At 36.0% G+C, this 14,338-nt stretch overlaps 3 protein-coding genes across 3 annotated transcripts; 2 read left to right on the forward strand and 1 right to left on the reverse strand.

Moving 5' to 3' along the window:
• The first annotated feature begins 400 nt into the window (after positions 1 to 400).
• On the forward strand, positions 401 to 2,688 carry P175DRAFT_0480192 (uncharacterized protein). Its single transcript, XM_040895422.1, has 5 exons — positions 401 to 728; positions 812 to 881; positions 948 to 1,098; positions 1,173 to 2,336; positions 2,417 to 2,688. Exons 1-5 carry the CDS (start codon positions 606 to 608, stop codon positions 2,559 to 2,561), a joined length of 1,653 nt encoding a protein of 550 aa, XP_040752673.1. The 5' UTR covers positions 401 to 605; the 3' UTR covers positions 2,562 to 2,688.
• Positions 2,689 to 3,755: 1,067 nt separating this feature from the next.
• P175DRAFT_0547596 (cytochrome P450) lies at positions 3,756 to 6,097 on the forward strand (the record flags this gene model as incomplete). The annotated part of the gene is made up of 7 exons (XM_040900412.1): positions 3,756 to 3,951; positions 4,028 to 4,157; positions 4,210 to 4,401; positions 4,459 to 4,610; positions 4,682 to 4,929; positions 4,982 to 5,253; positions 5,311 to 6,097. 7 exons carry the CDS (start codon positions 3,756 to 3,758, stop codon positions 5,705 to 5,707), a joined length of 1,587 nt encoding a protein of 528 aa, XP_040752674.1. The 3' UTR covers positions 5,708 to 6,097.
• Positions 6,098 to 6,548: 451 nt separating this feature from the next.
• On the reverse strand, positions 6,549 to 14,199 carry P175DRAFT_0532667 (uncharacterized protein; the record flags this gene model as incomplete). The annotated part of the gene is made up of 4 exons (XM_040899988.1): positions 6,549 to 6,798; positions 6,894 to 7,210; positions 7,286 to 7,389; positions 14,184 to 14,199. 4 exons carry the CDS (start codon positions 14,197 to 14,199, stop codon positions 6,549 to 6,551), a joined length of 687 nt encoding a protein of 228 aa, XP_040752675.1.
• Between the last annotated feature and the right edge of the window lie 139 nt (positions 14,200 to 14,338).

Genomic DNA, 14,338 nt, shown 5'->3' on the forward strand with positions numbered 1-14,338 from the left:
ACAGGAAAGTAATCCCGTTTCCTAATTGGCTTCTAGCCCGGGGTGTCCGCGCGCCACGCAATTGTTGGGCACGAAAAACTTCCACAAGAATCCATGATCATAATCCGGGGTTGGGATCGGGGAGTGAGCCCCTTATAAGGTCTGGCACGGCGGTTCAGCCGTGCCGAATTAAGTAATCCTGCGACTCCTGCAGGGCTTCAGGAGCTGCAATATCGGAGCGGGGATCTGATGGTGTAGAATTCCTGGGGAAGTAGGGGAGAAATGGAGAGCAACGCCCCGGGCTTGATATCTGATTTGTTAAGGAACTGGGGATCGGTAGTCTCGGGCCGGCACCCGCCCTTTCTCACAGGGCGGAGAGCTTCACCGGATGTCGAGGTCTTTGCTCAGCTGAGGCAAAGGCTGGGATTTCTGTCGGCTGGCGAATAGGGAGAGAAACAAAACGAGGATATGGCGTTTTCGAGAACGACATTGGCACCTAATGCCAGGGCCATAAAACCCTGGCTCATCCCTGCCCAGACTTCATCTCTAACCGCCATTACAGACAAGAAGCCACTACCCAGTTGACAAGCCGTGGCCAAGAAACAGACTCCACGGCCCAAATCAGGATGACGAAGACAGAAGAGGTTGGTCAAGACATCCGTGAGGAACATCTGCTTGTTCCCATCATTGCCGAGGGCACGGGGAAGACTGCGGAAAATAAGGGCGCCCTGAGGAAGGAAGTGTATAATGTGAGTGGAGGCCCTGCTGCAGACCCTGTGCCATTCATGTCATGCAGATGAAGAGATATTTATAATCGGAACACTGCTTTTAGGCCGAGCTATATGCCGCTATCCAGGAGTCCAATATTCCTAGATGGAGCCCATCCACCATTCATTTGTACTGTGAGCAACACACCCTTTCAACTTTCCCTGATGGCCGACAAAATTAATGGTGTACTTACCAACTAGACTGCGTGTTTGTGGCCTTCTGCTGTGCATGTGCCAACGGATACGATGGATCCTTAATGGGTTCCATCACTGTGATGCCTCACTTCAAGATGACTATGCACAGTCAAAATGACGGCTGGCAGGTCTCTGTTATGACTTCCCTTTATTCGGTGTAAGTATAGCATGCGAACCACTTTTTCTTTCCGGCAGAGTCTAGGGCTAACTGACGGTGGCCATGTCTTATAGAGGTTCTATCATCACGACGCCTTTCGCAGCTGCCGTCAGCGACAGATGGGGTCGTCGTGTCGGCATGGTCTTCGGTTCGTTCGGTATTATTATTGGAAGTATCATTGCGGCAAGTTCCTTCAGCCTCGCCCAGGTCACCGTTGGCCGGATTGTCCTCGGATCCGGAATTCAGTTTATGACTGTTGCAGCACCGGCATACTCTATGGAGATTGCTCCTCCCCAATGGCGTGGTCGTTGCACAGGTTTCTATAACTGCGGTTGGTTTGGTGGCTCAATTCCGGCTGCCCTGGTTACCTTTGGATGCCAATACATTGACAATAACTGGTCATGGAGGGTTCCATTCATCTGTCAGTGTTTTGCGTGCTTCGTTGTTTTAGCTTCGGTCTATTCCATTCCGGAGTCTCCGCGCTATCTTTTTGCCCAGGGCAGGGAGCAAGAAGCCGTCGATTTTTTGGTGAAATACCATGGCAACGGCAACCGCCATTCTCGTCTGGTGCAGCTTGAGATTGAAGAAATCCGGGAAAGTATCCACCAGGAGATCCGTGACAGACAGATTGCGTGGTGGGACTACCGCTGCCTTTTCGACACTCGCGAGGGTCGTTGGCGTTCGGCACAGGTGCTAATGATGGGTGTTTTTGGTCAATTCTCGGGAAACGGTCTTGGATATTTCAACCCTCAAATCTTCAATGAGCTCGGAGTAAAGTCCACGGCGCAGCAACTCGGCTACAACGTGCTCAATTCAGTTCTCTCGGCGATCGGAGCCGGAACGGCGGTCTCGCTAACTGACCGAATGCCTCGCCGCAAGGTGTTGGTATATGGCACCTTTGCCTGTGCGGTTATGCTGGCGATTAATGGTGGATCCAACCACGCCTTTGGTGAGGACCAAAATAACGTTTCGGCTGGCCGGGCAGCCCTCGCCTTTTACTTCCTTTTCAACGTGGTGAACTCTTTTACTTATACCCCTTTGCAAGGTGTTGTGCCCGTCGAGGCCCTTGATAACCGAAGACGTGCAAAGGGCTTGGCCTTCTACGGATTCCTGACTGGTTGTCTCGGATTCATCAACACATTCTGCACCCCAATCGCCAACAGGACCATCGGTCTGAATTATATTTGGGTATTTGTGGGCTGGGACTGTGTTGAAGCCGTTTGCTGGTATTTCTTTGGGTATGCGCACAGAACCCCAAACTCCAGTTCCCATACCTGTCATCCTCGCAAAAGAAACATAATCACTAACTCTTTCCTAGTGTCGAAGCTCAAGGCCGTACACTTGAAGAGCTACAGTGGGTTTACGAGCAACCCAACCCAGTCAAAGCTTCTCAGCACGTTGACAAAGTGGTGCAACAGGCCGATGGCACTATCACCGAGAAGATTGTCGACCGCAATGCCTAGCTTGATATATCTGCTAACCATGTGGATGCATGATTATTCTCCTCTGGGAACTTGAACAGCATCATAACCAGAGTTTGGGTGGAATTAATTGTGGACATAGGACCCTCAAAAATATTTTCCCCTGGTTTCTACATTTCATAGGTTAGGAATATAATAAACCCTAATGTCAAGTATATCCTCTCGTGCAGATTCGATACACGTTCCTGATATAGTGAATCGCTACTATAGATGTTAGTATCGATCCCGGATGAGTTCCAAGCCGCGGCTAATTACATTCGATTTTGAAGTCGTTAATAGATAGCAAATCCATTGGCGTTGGTGGCTACGAATAGTCTATATTTCGGTACAAAAGTCCAGAGAAGCGGGAAATATATTCAAACATGTTGTGTGGTACCAATGAATCCCTTATACCTTATTAATCCTGGAGGAACCGGTTCCGCAGTTACCAATGGGCAAAAAGAACATGCTGATAGTCAGTAAGGTAGCTCGTGCGTATCTTTTTGCATGCCGGTCGTATGTAGTAGGAAGGAACTTGTCACCGCTATGTACATCGGCCATCGTTGCTTGGGAGAGATTTATGTATGGGATGTGACGTGTCCAGGATGGGTTCCAACCCAATGTACAGAGTAGACGGACTTACATAGGCTGTTGACCAGAAAATCCCAGAGACATCCTGTGCTCCTGTACATTGAGCGCTGCGGTTAGTGCAATTGAGATTACTATCGTCCGTATGAGTCCATACAAAGGCTACCTAGTTGGCTGACAGGAACAACAGGTGGCTAATAAGATAGTCGGATAAGCAATGCCCTAGAGAATCCTTCGCAACTAATTCAAAAAACAAATACATATTATTACATACGACATGCACGGAGGATCCTTCCTAAGATGGTGGCTTACGCTATTCATTTAACGTGGGACGAGCTGCTCCATAACAAGTAATTCAAGGTTACTCCTCAAGTCGCCCGCCGATACTGCTACGCTCAAACTACGGGAAATAGGAAAGCAAGAACAGATTTTCCTTGTTTTGACCACCCTTTCCTTATCCCGGCACTGTTATGGACTGACCGAAGTCTCGGGAACTCGGGGTTGTGAGGGAGGGCCTCGTTGATCTGCCCGGAAGTCCTGTATTTAATCCATATGCCTTGCTCGGTTGGTGTTTATTTCTCAGACACCAGCGATTCATCAGATGAAATCATGCTTCAAGTTTTAATTGTGTTCGCGGTTGTGTTTTCGGCACTGTCCCTCGGCAGGAGGCTGTTTACTTCCACACCTTCATTGGGGCCTCTACCCCCTGGACCGCCCCGAAAACTGATAATTGGGAATCTAACCGACTTTCCTCCCAGGGGCGCTCGCCAATGGGTTTTCTTTGAGAAGTTCCTGCATCAATATGGTGACCATGTCCCCATCACGGCTACAAGAGCCCGCGAACTTGGGAGATGCTAATCCTGAAACCTTCGCCTCTTTAGGTCCAATTGCCTCACTGACAACATTCGGACAAATAATCATCCTCATTAACAATGCTCATGTGGCAATCGACCTCATGGAGAGGAAATCTGCGCACAGCCGGACCATCCCAGATGCCCCGTTCGCCGAAATGTAAGGAAGGTGATAACCCGTCTCCAGCGCATTACACTGATTGGCCCAATAGGGCAGGCTGGGGAAAGAGTCTTGCAACGGCAAGGAATATGGAGCTCTGGAAAGGAATCCGAAAGAATATCAAAGTAGAGGTTGGGACGAGACGACTAGTTTCACGGTTTCACTCTAAACTCGACATTTCGGTTCGGCGGTTCTTAGTTGGCGTGCTGGCAGATCCAGACGAACTACGCGCTCTTATCAGGAAGTAAGTTGGAGCCCCAAATAGCGGATGACTGGGCTCGCTAACGATATGGACCGATAGGGAAGCGACTGGGTTCATGCTGAACGCTGCGTACGGCTACACCATCTCGCCTCACGGTCGAGATCCGATGTGTGAGATCGCCCAACGAGCGCTGGGAGGATTCGAAGAAATCTTTACGCCAGGGAATTGGCTTGTCAACTTCGTGCCTATACGTAAGTTGCATGCCTCTGGATTGCTTCTAGTTACGGCTTTGAAATGATACTAAGGTGGGATTTCAACGCAGTGCGACATGTGCCCTCCTGGTTACCAGGCACTGGGTTTCTGGAGAAGGCAGCTGAATATGGCCATAGTGCCCGACAGTTCACCGATCTACCATTTCATTTCGCTAAACATAAAATGGCCCAGAGCTCCTTGGAGTCATCCATGCTCTCCAGACTACTTGAGCAGCAGGGCTCGTACGAACCCGGGTCCCTCGAAGAGGATATATTAAAATGGTCTGCGGCAGAATTTTTTCTCGGAGGAAGTGATACGGTAAAATTCCTAGCCAGGATGATGGTCGTCTATGGCTGATTATTTGCATCAGAGCGTCTCAATAGTGACGAGTTTCTTTTTGGCTATGGCCCTTTACCCAGATGTTCAACAAAAGGCACGCGCGGAGCTCGATCAGGTTATTGGGGAGATGACGCTCCCGAAATTCGAGCACCGGTCCAGCCTCCCGTATATTAATGCCATTGTGAAAGAGACTTTTCGCTGGCACCCATCTTCTCCTCTAGGAGCACCGCATATACTTGAGCGAGACGAGATCTATCAGGGGTATCTCATTCCCAGGGGCGCGCTATTGCTGCCGAATATCTGGTTCGTTAGCCTTACCACCCGTCGGTCTCCCAGCAGGATTTAATGTGAATTATACAGTGCAATCACCCAGGATACGAGTGTCTACCACGATCCGAGGTCATTCAAGCCAGAGCGCTTCCTGGCTAGTGAAGGACACCCGCCAGAAGCTGATCCTGCGAAATTCGTCTTTGGCTTTGGCCGCCGTATATGCCCTGGACGATTTCTGATCGATGAAAAGGTATTTTTAGTCGTCGCTCTAACTCTTGCGTGTCTTGATATATCCCCCAAGGATCCTCATGCCCCAGAGCCTAAATGGCAGGCTGGTCTCATTAGTCACCCCGGGCCATTTGACGTGAAGGTGGTCCCTCGAAGCCCTGAGCATGAGGCCCTTATTCGCTCCGTGGAGAGGGAGCATCCTCCAGAGGCCAGCGACGCAGATGACTTCAACCAGTTTGCATTTTATGGCGATGTATAGCTTGTTGATTCAGGAGAATGGTTAATACGGTTCATGTAAGGCCTGTGCCATCGCGATTTCTAGGCATAGGTTAGGGATCTATGTGTAAGCCTAGAATAACCCAGGGTAGCTAGTTTTCTGTAACCCTTGTTATACTCCTTTCATGTCCAGGCCTTTAAGAAGACTGCCCAGCACCTAGGTAGGTAATGGGGGTTCACCATCTCGCCGACATATACCCCAGTGCTACTTTCGGTAACCGAAGACGGGGACCGGAGTAGACGATGGAGCGTTCACAGAAATGAATCAATAACTCCCGCTATTGATCAGCGTATTTATTTCCTTTACTGAAATTCCCTCTATCCTGCTGATTTATTCCTTGCGGGAATGCTCGCTTTTCAAGTTAGCAGGGACTATTTTGTCTGGTGAGATTCTTATTGCGTGGGAATATTTTTGGCCAAACTGTGGTCCACTGGCTGACTCGGCATGAAATTCCTGGAAATAGAGGCCGAAAATGAAATGAATACTTGGAATATAGCTGAAAGAACTTGGAGAGGTCAGAAAGAACAGGCAGTTCTAGGAAGATATGGAAATCCAAGATAATCCTTCGATGCTACTCATCCTCTCCCACGACCATCAAAACATTCAAGACAGATTTCTTATTCGGAAAGCCCTGTGCCCCTTCAAAGCCTGCGATTAGTATTAAGGGGAAGCATATCATTATTTTGGGCCAATCTCTACTTGACATCGACAACTAAACCATGCTACCCCAGCGGCTACACTCCAACTGGCACAGGGCCGTCTACTGCAACTTGATCCAATCTTGATGGGCAAGAACATGGACGTATTCTGCAAGATCGCTTCTTTAACCACGTTTGTACCCGGTGGTAAAGGGTTCATAATAATGGGACATCTCCGTCCCCGCCGGGTGATAGCCGCATTTCTTGTAGAATTCTACATTGTGTTCTCCGCAGTCCAGGATAGTCTTATAGCACCCCAGGCCAATAGCGACGGAATCGAGCGCTTGAATCACTTTCAATCCGAAGCCTCTGGCCTGGTGATCTTTGGCTACCACAACCTCTTCGATGTGGCCTATCATACCACGGTTATGGATACTAACAAGCAGTGTCAGCCTATAAACAAAAAAATACACCCAGGGCCCAGCAACTACTCTCAGGTCTCACAGTTAACGAGGGATGGGAAGACGTACAATTTCCGTTCCACAATCATGGTGGCGGTCGCCACAATTTGTTTCCCATCATCAATCACCACACTATAGTACCAGTCCTTCCCGCTGGTTGCTAGCCAGTCATAACGTTCGTAGAAATCTTCCTCGCTGTACTCTCCGACCCACGTTAAGTCAGATAAGCAGTCCAAGAATCCACGAGTGTAGTCGTCTCTCTGCAATGGCCGAAGGGTGTAGCCGCTTGGAAGCGAAGCCATCACCTCGGATGAGATAAGTGAAGGCGGGAAAAGCTGCTCGGATGACATGTCGGGCCAAGCGAAAATGAGAGCGGTCACCTCACACTGAGCCGGAAAGGGTTAACGAGGTTCTTTAGCAGCTGTAGGGGATGGGTATAATAACAAGAGGGAAATCTAGACAGCCGTGGGAGCAAGGGAAGTATCTGAGCAGTTGGTATACGGAGAAGATAGGGAGAATCCTCCGGGGTCGTACCAGGGAGTGAATTTTACAGTCCGGTAATCTCCTGAAAGAAATGCCGGTGCTGTGTGTCTGGAAGCTTTGGCCAGCTTATCAAGTTGCCGTAACACTAGTTAACTCCATTGTGGCAGGATATGTACAGTCAGTGATCACCTGATGCCTGGTCCTACCTGACGCCTGATTTCACTACCACCAGTAATATTAAATATGAAGCAATTCAATTATATATAATTATTATTATCGCGTGATCTTTTAGTAGATAAATATAGTTATTATTAAGACTCTATATATAGTTTTTAATTAATCTAAAAGTATTATAGGAGCTAGATCTTATAGTCTTAATAATTTACTATTAAAGGGGCCTCTAGGACTTCTATAAGTATTATTAGCTTGATTTTTATAGATTTTTACTAGTATAAAGCTTTAGAGACCTTCTTTAAAGACTTCTTTACTTACTAAAAGTTATTTTAAAGCTAGTAATCTACTTTTTTTACTAGGTAAGTATCCTTCTTTTATTATTTTTTTTACTCTATCTGTCAGGGGGCAGAGTCGGATTCAGATATTCATTGACTAGGAGCTAACCAGACAGAACAGCAGAATAGTAGGTATTAGGTAATAGACAGGATATAGCTTGAAGAGCTATAATAGGATTAAGAATAATATAGCTTAAATATAGGAATAAGAGTAGATAATTAAGGTAGAATCTAACTAGATAAGTACTATAGCTTTATACTATAATAGTACCCCCTTTCTTAAAGTTAAGCTTTATTAAAACTAGGAAGGAATTAGCTAGAGTTTCTTAGGATAATAAAGATAGTAATTATTTACTAGTTAATAGATATTCTTTAGATACTTAATAGGCTCTTTAATTAGCTTATTATATCTAATTTACTTAATAATATATTATAGCTTAAGTTTACTATAATCTTAATAAATCTATTAGAAATTAAGAACTTCTTTAATTTTTTATTCTTCTAATTCTTCTACTTTAATAGGTAGTAGTAAATTAGGATATTAACTAGATAAAGAGTTATTAATAATAAGGTAGAGTAAAAATATATTAAATATAAAATAGATTCTTATATTTTTAAGTAATTTAAGTTTATAAATATATAGGCTAATAATTTTTTTAATATAATATAATTTAAAATTCTTCTAATCTAATTTTTTCTATAAGTAGAGTATTTAAATATTATAAGTATCTAGCTAGACTTCTTACTCTATAATATAATAATATATAGATTATCTTTAGTAATTAGCTTATATTTTATAATAAGCTTAAATAAATAAAATCTTAATATAAATAAACTTATAAATTTTATATATAATATTAGTAAACTTCTTAATATTTTTCTTAGTAGAGTAGATAATAGAGTAGCTTAATTTAAATCCTAATATTAAATAAAATGTCAGGGGGCAGAGTCAGATTCAGATATTCATTGACTAGGAGCTAACCAGACAGAACAGCAGAACAGTAGGTGTTAGGTAATAGACAGGATGTAGCTTGAAGAGCTATAACAGGATTAAGAATAATATGGCTTAAATATAGGAATAAGGGCAGATAGTTAAGGTAGAATCTAACTAGATAGATACTATAGCTTTATACTATGATAGTACCTCCCTCCTTAAGATTAAGCTCTGTTAAGACTAGGGAGGAATTAGCTAGGGTTTCTTAGAATAATAGAAGTAATAATTATTTACTAGTTAGTAGATATTCTCTAGATACTTAGCAGGTTTTTTAATTAGCTTATTATATCTAATCTATTTAATAGTATATTATAGCTTAAGTTTACTATAGTCTTAATAAATTTATTAGAAATTAAGGACTTTCTTAATTTCCTATTCTTCTAATCCTTCTACTTTAACAAGTGGTAGTAGATTAAAGTATTAACTAGATAGAGGGTTATTAATAGTAGGGTAAAGTAGAAATATATTAAATATAAAATAGATTTTTATATTTTTAAATAGTTTAAGTTTATAAATATATAGGCTAATAATCTTCTTAATATAGTATAGCCTGAAATTCTTCTAGTCTAATTTCTTCTATAAGTAGAATATTTAGATATTATAGGTATCTAGCTAGACTTCTTGCCCTATAGTATAGTAATATATAGGTTATCTTTAGTAATTAGCTTATATTTTATAACAGGCTTGAATAGATAGGATTTTAGTATAGATAAACTTATAAATCTTATATATAATATTAGTAAACTTCTTAATATCTTTCTTAGTAAGGTAGATAGTAGAATAGCTTAGTTTAAATCCTAATATTAGGTAGAATCTATAATTAGTCATGAATAGTAATACTCCTATAGACTTGGAGTAGATAAAGTTAGTAATAAACTTAATTATTAGTAGTTATTTAGACTAATTATCTTATAAGTATAATATATATACTTGCAAGTATTATCCTAAGATAGTATTAGTATATTTAATTTAGTTATTAATTTTAGAGTAATAAGTAGTAGATAATAGATTATAAATTTTTAGGCAGGATATTAAGTATTTTTAAAAAATAGTAATAAACTAGACTTTATAATCTAATATAATTATTTTAGAAATATTATAGAGCTTCTAAATATACTTAAGAAATAAGTTAGTTATTTCTTTAGTATTAATTATTCTAGTATAGGGGAGGAAGTATTTTATCTTTATTAGATAATTAATTATAACTAGAATAGTATTATAATTATTATTTAATAATAAATATATAATAAAGTCCATGCTTATATCTTATTAGATATATTTAGGAATTAGTAAAGGCTTTAGTACTCCTTACTTTATTTCTTAGAAAGGAGTAATTTAGTAGTAGAGATAATAATTCTAGATTTATTAGTTAATATATTTATAAATCCTAGGCTAGAAATATTTATATAATATTAATTTATATATCTTAATTTTTCTAAAATATCTAGTAATAAGATTTTTATAATAAAGTTTTAGTATTTTAGCTTTTATCTTATTATAATTAAGTATATAAAGTTAGTCTTAATATCTTAAGTATAGACTAACATATCTATAATTAGCTAGTATAATATTAGGGTATCTTAGTAGACTATCCTTTAGAATATTTAGAATAGACTAGAGCTTCTTATCTTATAAATAAGCTCTATTAAATAATAATTATAGTATTAGTAGCAAGGAGATTAGTTTATTAATAGTAGATTATTTAGTAAAGTATACTTAATATTAATTATTAGTATTTAATCTTAAATTAGTAGTAGTCTTAAGTAGCAGGTTTTTAGATTTTAGGATAGTTTAGTTCTAGTAAAGGAATTATTTATTCCCCTTCTTAGGTAGGTTCTCTAACCTCCTAGTTAATATATTAGGCTTAATACCTAACTTCCTAGGGCAGTAATATATTTAGAAGTTAAATTTTAATAGAAATTTAGACTAGTAAGCTTATTAATAATTTAGTAGCTTAATTAATATAAAATACTCTAGATTCTAGTAGTCTATAATAATCTTTATAAGTAATAAAGTCTCTTTTAATTTAGAGTACTATTCTTTAAAGTAGTAAATAATAACTAATAATTTTTTATTATAAATCTTATAATTATATTTTATTATAGAATATTTCTTAGAGAAAAATATAATAAGATATAATATATTTTTATTATTATATTATAATAATACTCTAGTAAATATATAATTAAAGGTATTAATTTCTAAAATTATATTTTTTAACTAGTTAAAAGATTTTAGTATTAAGGTATTTATAAAAGTAATTTTTAATTATTTAAATATTTCTTAGCAGGTAAATATCTAGTTAAAATTAATATTTTTCTTAATTAGGTTAACTAATAATCTAATAATTTTTAAAAAATTATAGATAAATTAGTAGTAAAAGTTCCTAAAGCTAATAAAGGCTTGAATATTAGTTAGATAGGTTAGTATTTCCTATTTAGTAATTATTTTTACTTTATTAAGGTCTATTTAAAAGCTATTTCTACCTATAATTAGTTCTAGGAACTTTATCTCGCGCATGAAGAATTTATATTTACTAAATTTAGTATAAAGTCCTATTACTTATAAGTATTCTAATACTTATTAGATATAATAAATATATTTAGTATAGGTTTAGCTATAAATTAAAATATTATCTAGATATATAGTATAGAAAATATCTAGATAATTATATAAGACTTTATTAATAAATCTCTAGAATAATACTAGGGCTCTAGTAAGCCTAAATAGTATTATTAAGGATTTAAATAGATTTAATTAAGTTTAAAAAATAGTAAAATATTTTTATTCTTTCTTAATCTATAGATTATTAAAAGTAGAAATAATATTAATTTTTAAGAAATATCTTATTTTTTTTAGATTATTTAGTATCTTTTTTATTAGTAATAGTAGGTAATAATCTTTTATAATAATTATATTTAGGGCTTGATAATTTATATAGAATTATAGGCCTTCTCTAGGTTTCTTTATAAATAGAATAGGGGATACAGCAAGGAAGGAATTAGAATAAATAAAATCTTTTTTTAGATTTTTTTTAATCTATTCCTTTAAAACTTTTAATTTATCTTAGGACATGCTATACAGGCTCCTAAAAGATAAAATTTTTCTAGGTAATAATTTAATCTTATAATTATTAGATTAGTAGGGTAGCAGGTACTTAGCCTCCTTTAGTAAGAATATATTATAGAATTTAGTAAATTTAGGGGGTAGTTACTCTTGTAGCTTAGATTTAGTAATAATAACAGGATTTAGAGTAACTTTAATATTAGTAATAGTAATAATAAATATCTAGTATTTATAGCAGGTATATATAGTATAGGTAGTAATTAAGATTTTAGTAATATCTTGGTTTTTTAGAGATTTAGAGTAAGAGTTAAGGTATTAGGAAGAAGCTTCTAGTAATATATTATATAATATTAAAATCTTTATAAACTTTAAAGGTATATTATAGTATTTCCTATAATAGAGACTTTTAAATAAAATAGTATAATTAGTAAATCTAATCTAGGGATTATAAGTCTTTAACTAAAGTAAGTTAAGGATAATAAGAAAGTATATAAATTAAATTATAAAAAAAATAGTATTTTTTTTAATATAATTATAGATTCTTTAAATTAAATAAATAAAATAAGTAATATTACTAGACTTTACTAGAGTACTATTAAATTTCCTTAATAAGATAAGATTCTTTAATAGTAGTATCTTTAGTTAGTTATTTATAGCTTAATTATAGTCTATAAAATATTTATTCTTAGCTCTAGAATTAATTATAGTAAAGATTAGTAAAGTCTTATTAAGAATCTCTAGGTTAATAAGTAGGATTATTAATTTAAATTAGTAACTTTCCTTCTTTATTATTATTCTAGCTATTATAGCTTTTAATAGGTAGAGGGAGTACTAGAGGTATCCCTAATTATAGCTTAGGTTAGGGATACTCTATTTTCTAATTTAGGGAATACAGGGTATTTAGCAGGCAGGATTCTAGTTAATAGGAGGTATAGGTCTAGTTTGGCAGTAGATATAGAGGTATGGCTAGTTAGTTTTTAATTAGGGTGCGGGCAGCTACCTACTAGGTAGTTAGTGCTGCTGCAGCGGTAATATAGGTATTAGGTTTAATAATTAAGGTAATAGGTAATAGACAGGTCTATTAAGTCTTTAGTAGGAGTAGTAGTAATAACAAGATTAATAAGAACTATAGGAATTTGGGCAGTAGAAGTTAGCTTTAAGATAGATTAGGGAGGCTAGGAATTCTTTATAGATAAAGATAGGGCAGTACTTATATAATAATAGTAGTAGTTTTCTAGATTTTATAGGTAATTAATAAAGTTATAGTATTATAATAAGGCCTTAAAGTATATTAATATTTCTTAAAGTTCTTAGCTAATAACCTATTCTAAAATTATAAATAAGATATCTTTATTTATATTCTCTTCTAATATAAGGTATTAAAATTTAGTAAAAAAGATATTAAACTTATAATAAATTTATTAGAGGTAGAATAAATTAGTATAAATATTAATTTCTAAATTTAAATTTTTAAAAGCTTTCTCTAGAATTTTTAAAATCTTAATATAATTATTTAATTTATAGATTCTATCTTAAATATATAGTAAGATTTAGGTATATAAAGTTTCTTTAAGATAACTAGTTATATAAGTTATTTTATTATTTAGAGTTAGAAAATAATTAAAGTTTATAATTATTTTTTAATAGATTTAAGAAGTAAAGTATCTTAGATTATTTTATTAGTTATTAAATTTATTAAGATTAGGAAGTTATTTAGAGATTTAAGTAATAAAAATAAATATAGTAAGAGTAATAATAATAATAGAGGGGATAGTAATATTAGTATCTTTTTTAAAAAAAAATAATAATTAAGAAAGTATATTATTTTAAATAAGTACTTTAAATAATTTTTATTAGGTTTCTTTAGCTTATATCTTCTAGTACTTAATTATACTATTTTTCTATTAAATATAGTTAAAAAAATTAGTAATAGTAAAGTATAGAATAGATAATTTATAAAGTTTTTCTATAGTAGTAGTAGAGAACTAGTATATCTTAGTAATATATTATCTTAATTTATTAGGGGTATTATATAGGAGGGTTTCTATATCTTTAAGTAGTATAGGTAGTAAGATAAGTATAATAGTAGTAATTAATTCCTAATAGAGAGGAGCTATATAATATTAGGGGGTAGAGTTAGATTTAGATATTTATTAATTAGGAACTAACTAGATAGAATAGTAGAATAGTAGATATTAGGTAATAGACAGGATATAGCTTGAAGAGCTATAACAGGATTAAGGATAACATGGCTTAAATACAGGAATAAGGGTGGACAGTCAAGGCAGAATCTAACTAGATAGGTACTATGGCTTCGCACCATGACATAAAATCTATAATTAGCTATAAATAGTGATACTCCTATAGACTTAGAGTAGATAGAATTAGTAATAAACTTAGTTATTAATAATTATTTAAACTAATTATCTTATAAGTATAATATATATACTTATAAATATTAT

This window comes from Aspergillus ochraceoroseus (genome assembly GCF_002846915.1).
Source record: "Aspergillus ochraceoroseus IBT 24754 chromosome Unknown P175scaffold_4, whole genome shotgun sequence".
NCBI lineage: Eukaryota > Fungi > Ascomycota > Eurotiomycetes > Eurotiales > Aspergillaceae > Aspergillus > Aspergillus ochraceoroseus.

Bases quoted from the DNA above. Each gene is read 5' to 3' on its own strand.
- P175DRAFT_0480192 (XM_040895422.1), top strand. From the start codon at position 606: ATGACGAAGACAGAAGAGGTTGGTCAAGACATCCGTGAGGAACATCTG. The intron at 729-811 runs GTGAGTGGAGGC...CACTGCTTTTAG, and splicing joins TGAGGAAGGAAGTGTATAAT to GCCGAGCTATATGCCGCTAT. The intron at 1,099-1,172 runs GTAAGTATAGCA...CATGTCTTATAG, and splicing joins ATGACTTCCCTTTATTCGGT to AGGTTCTATCATCACGACGC.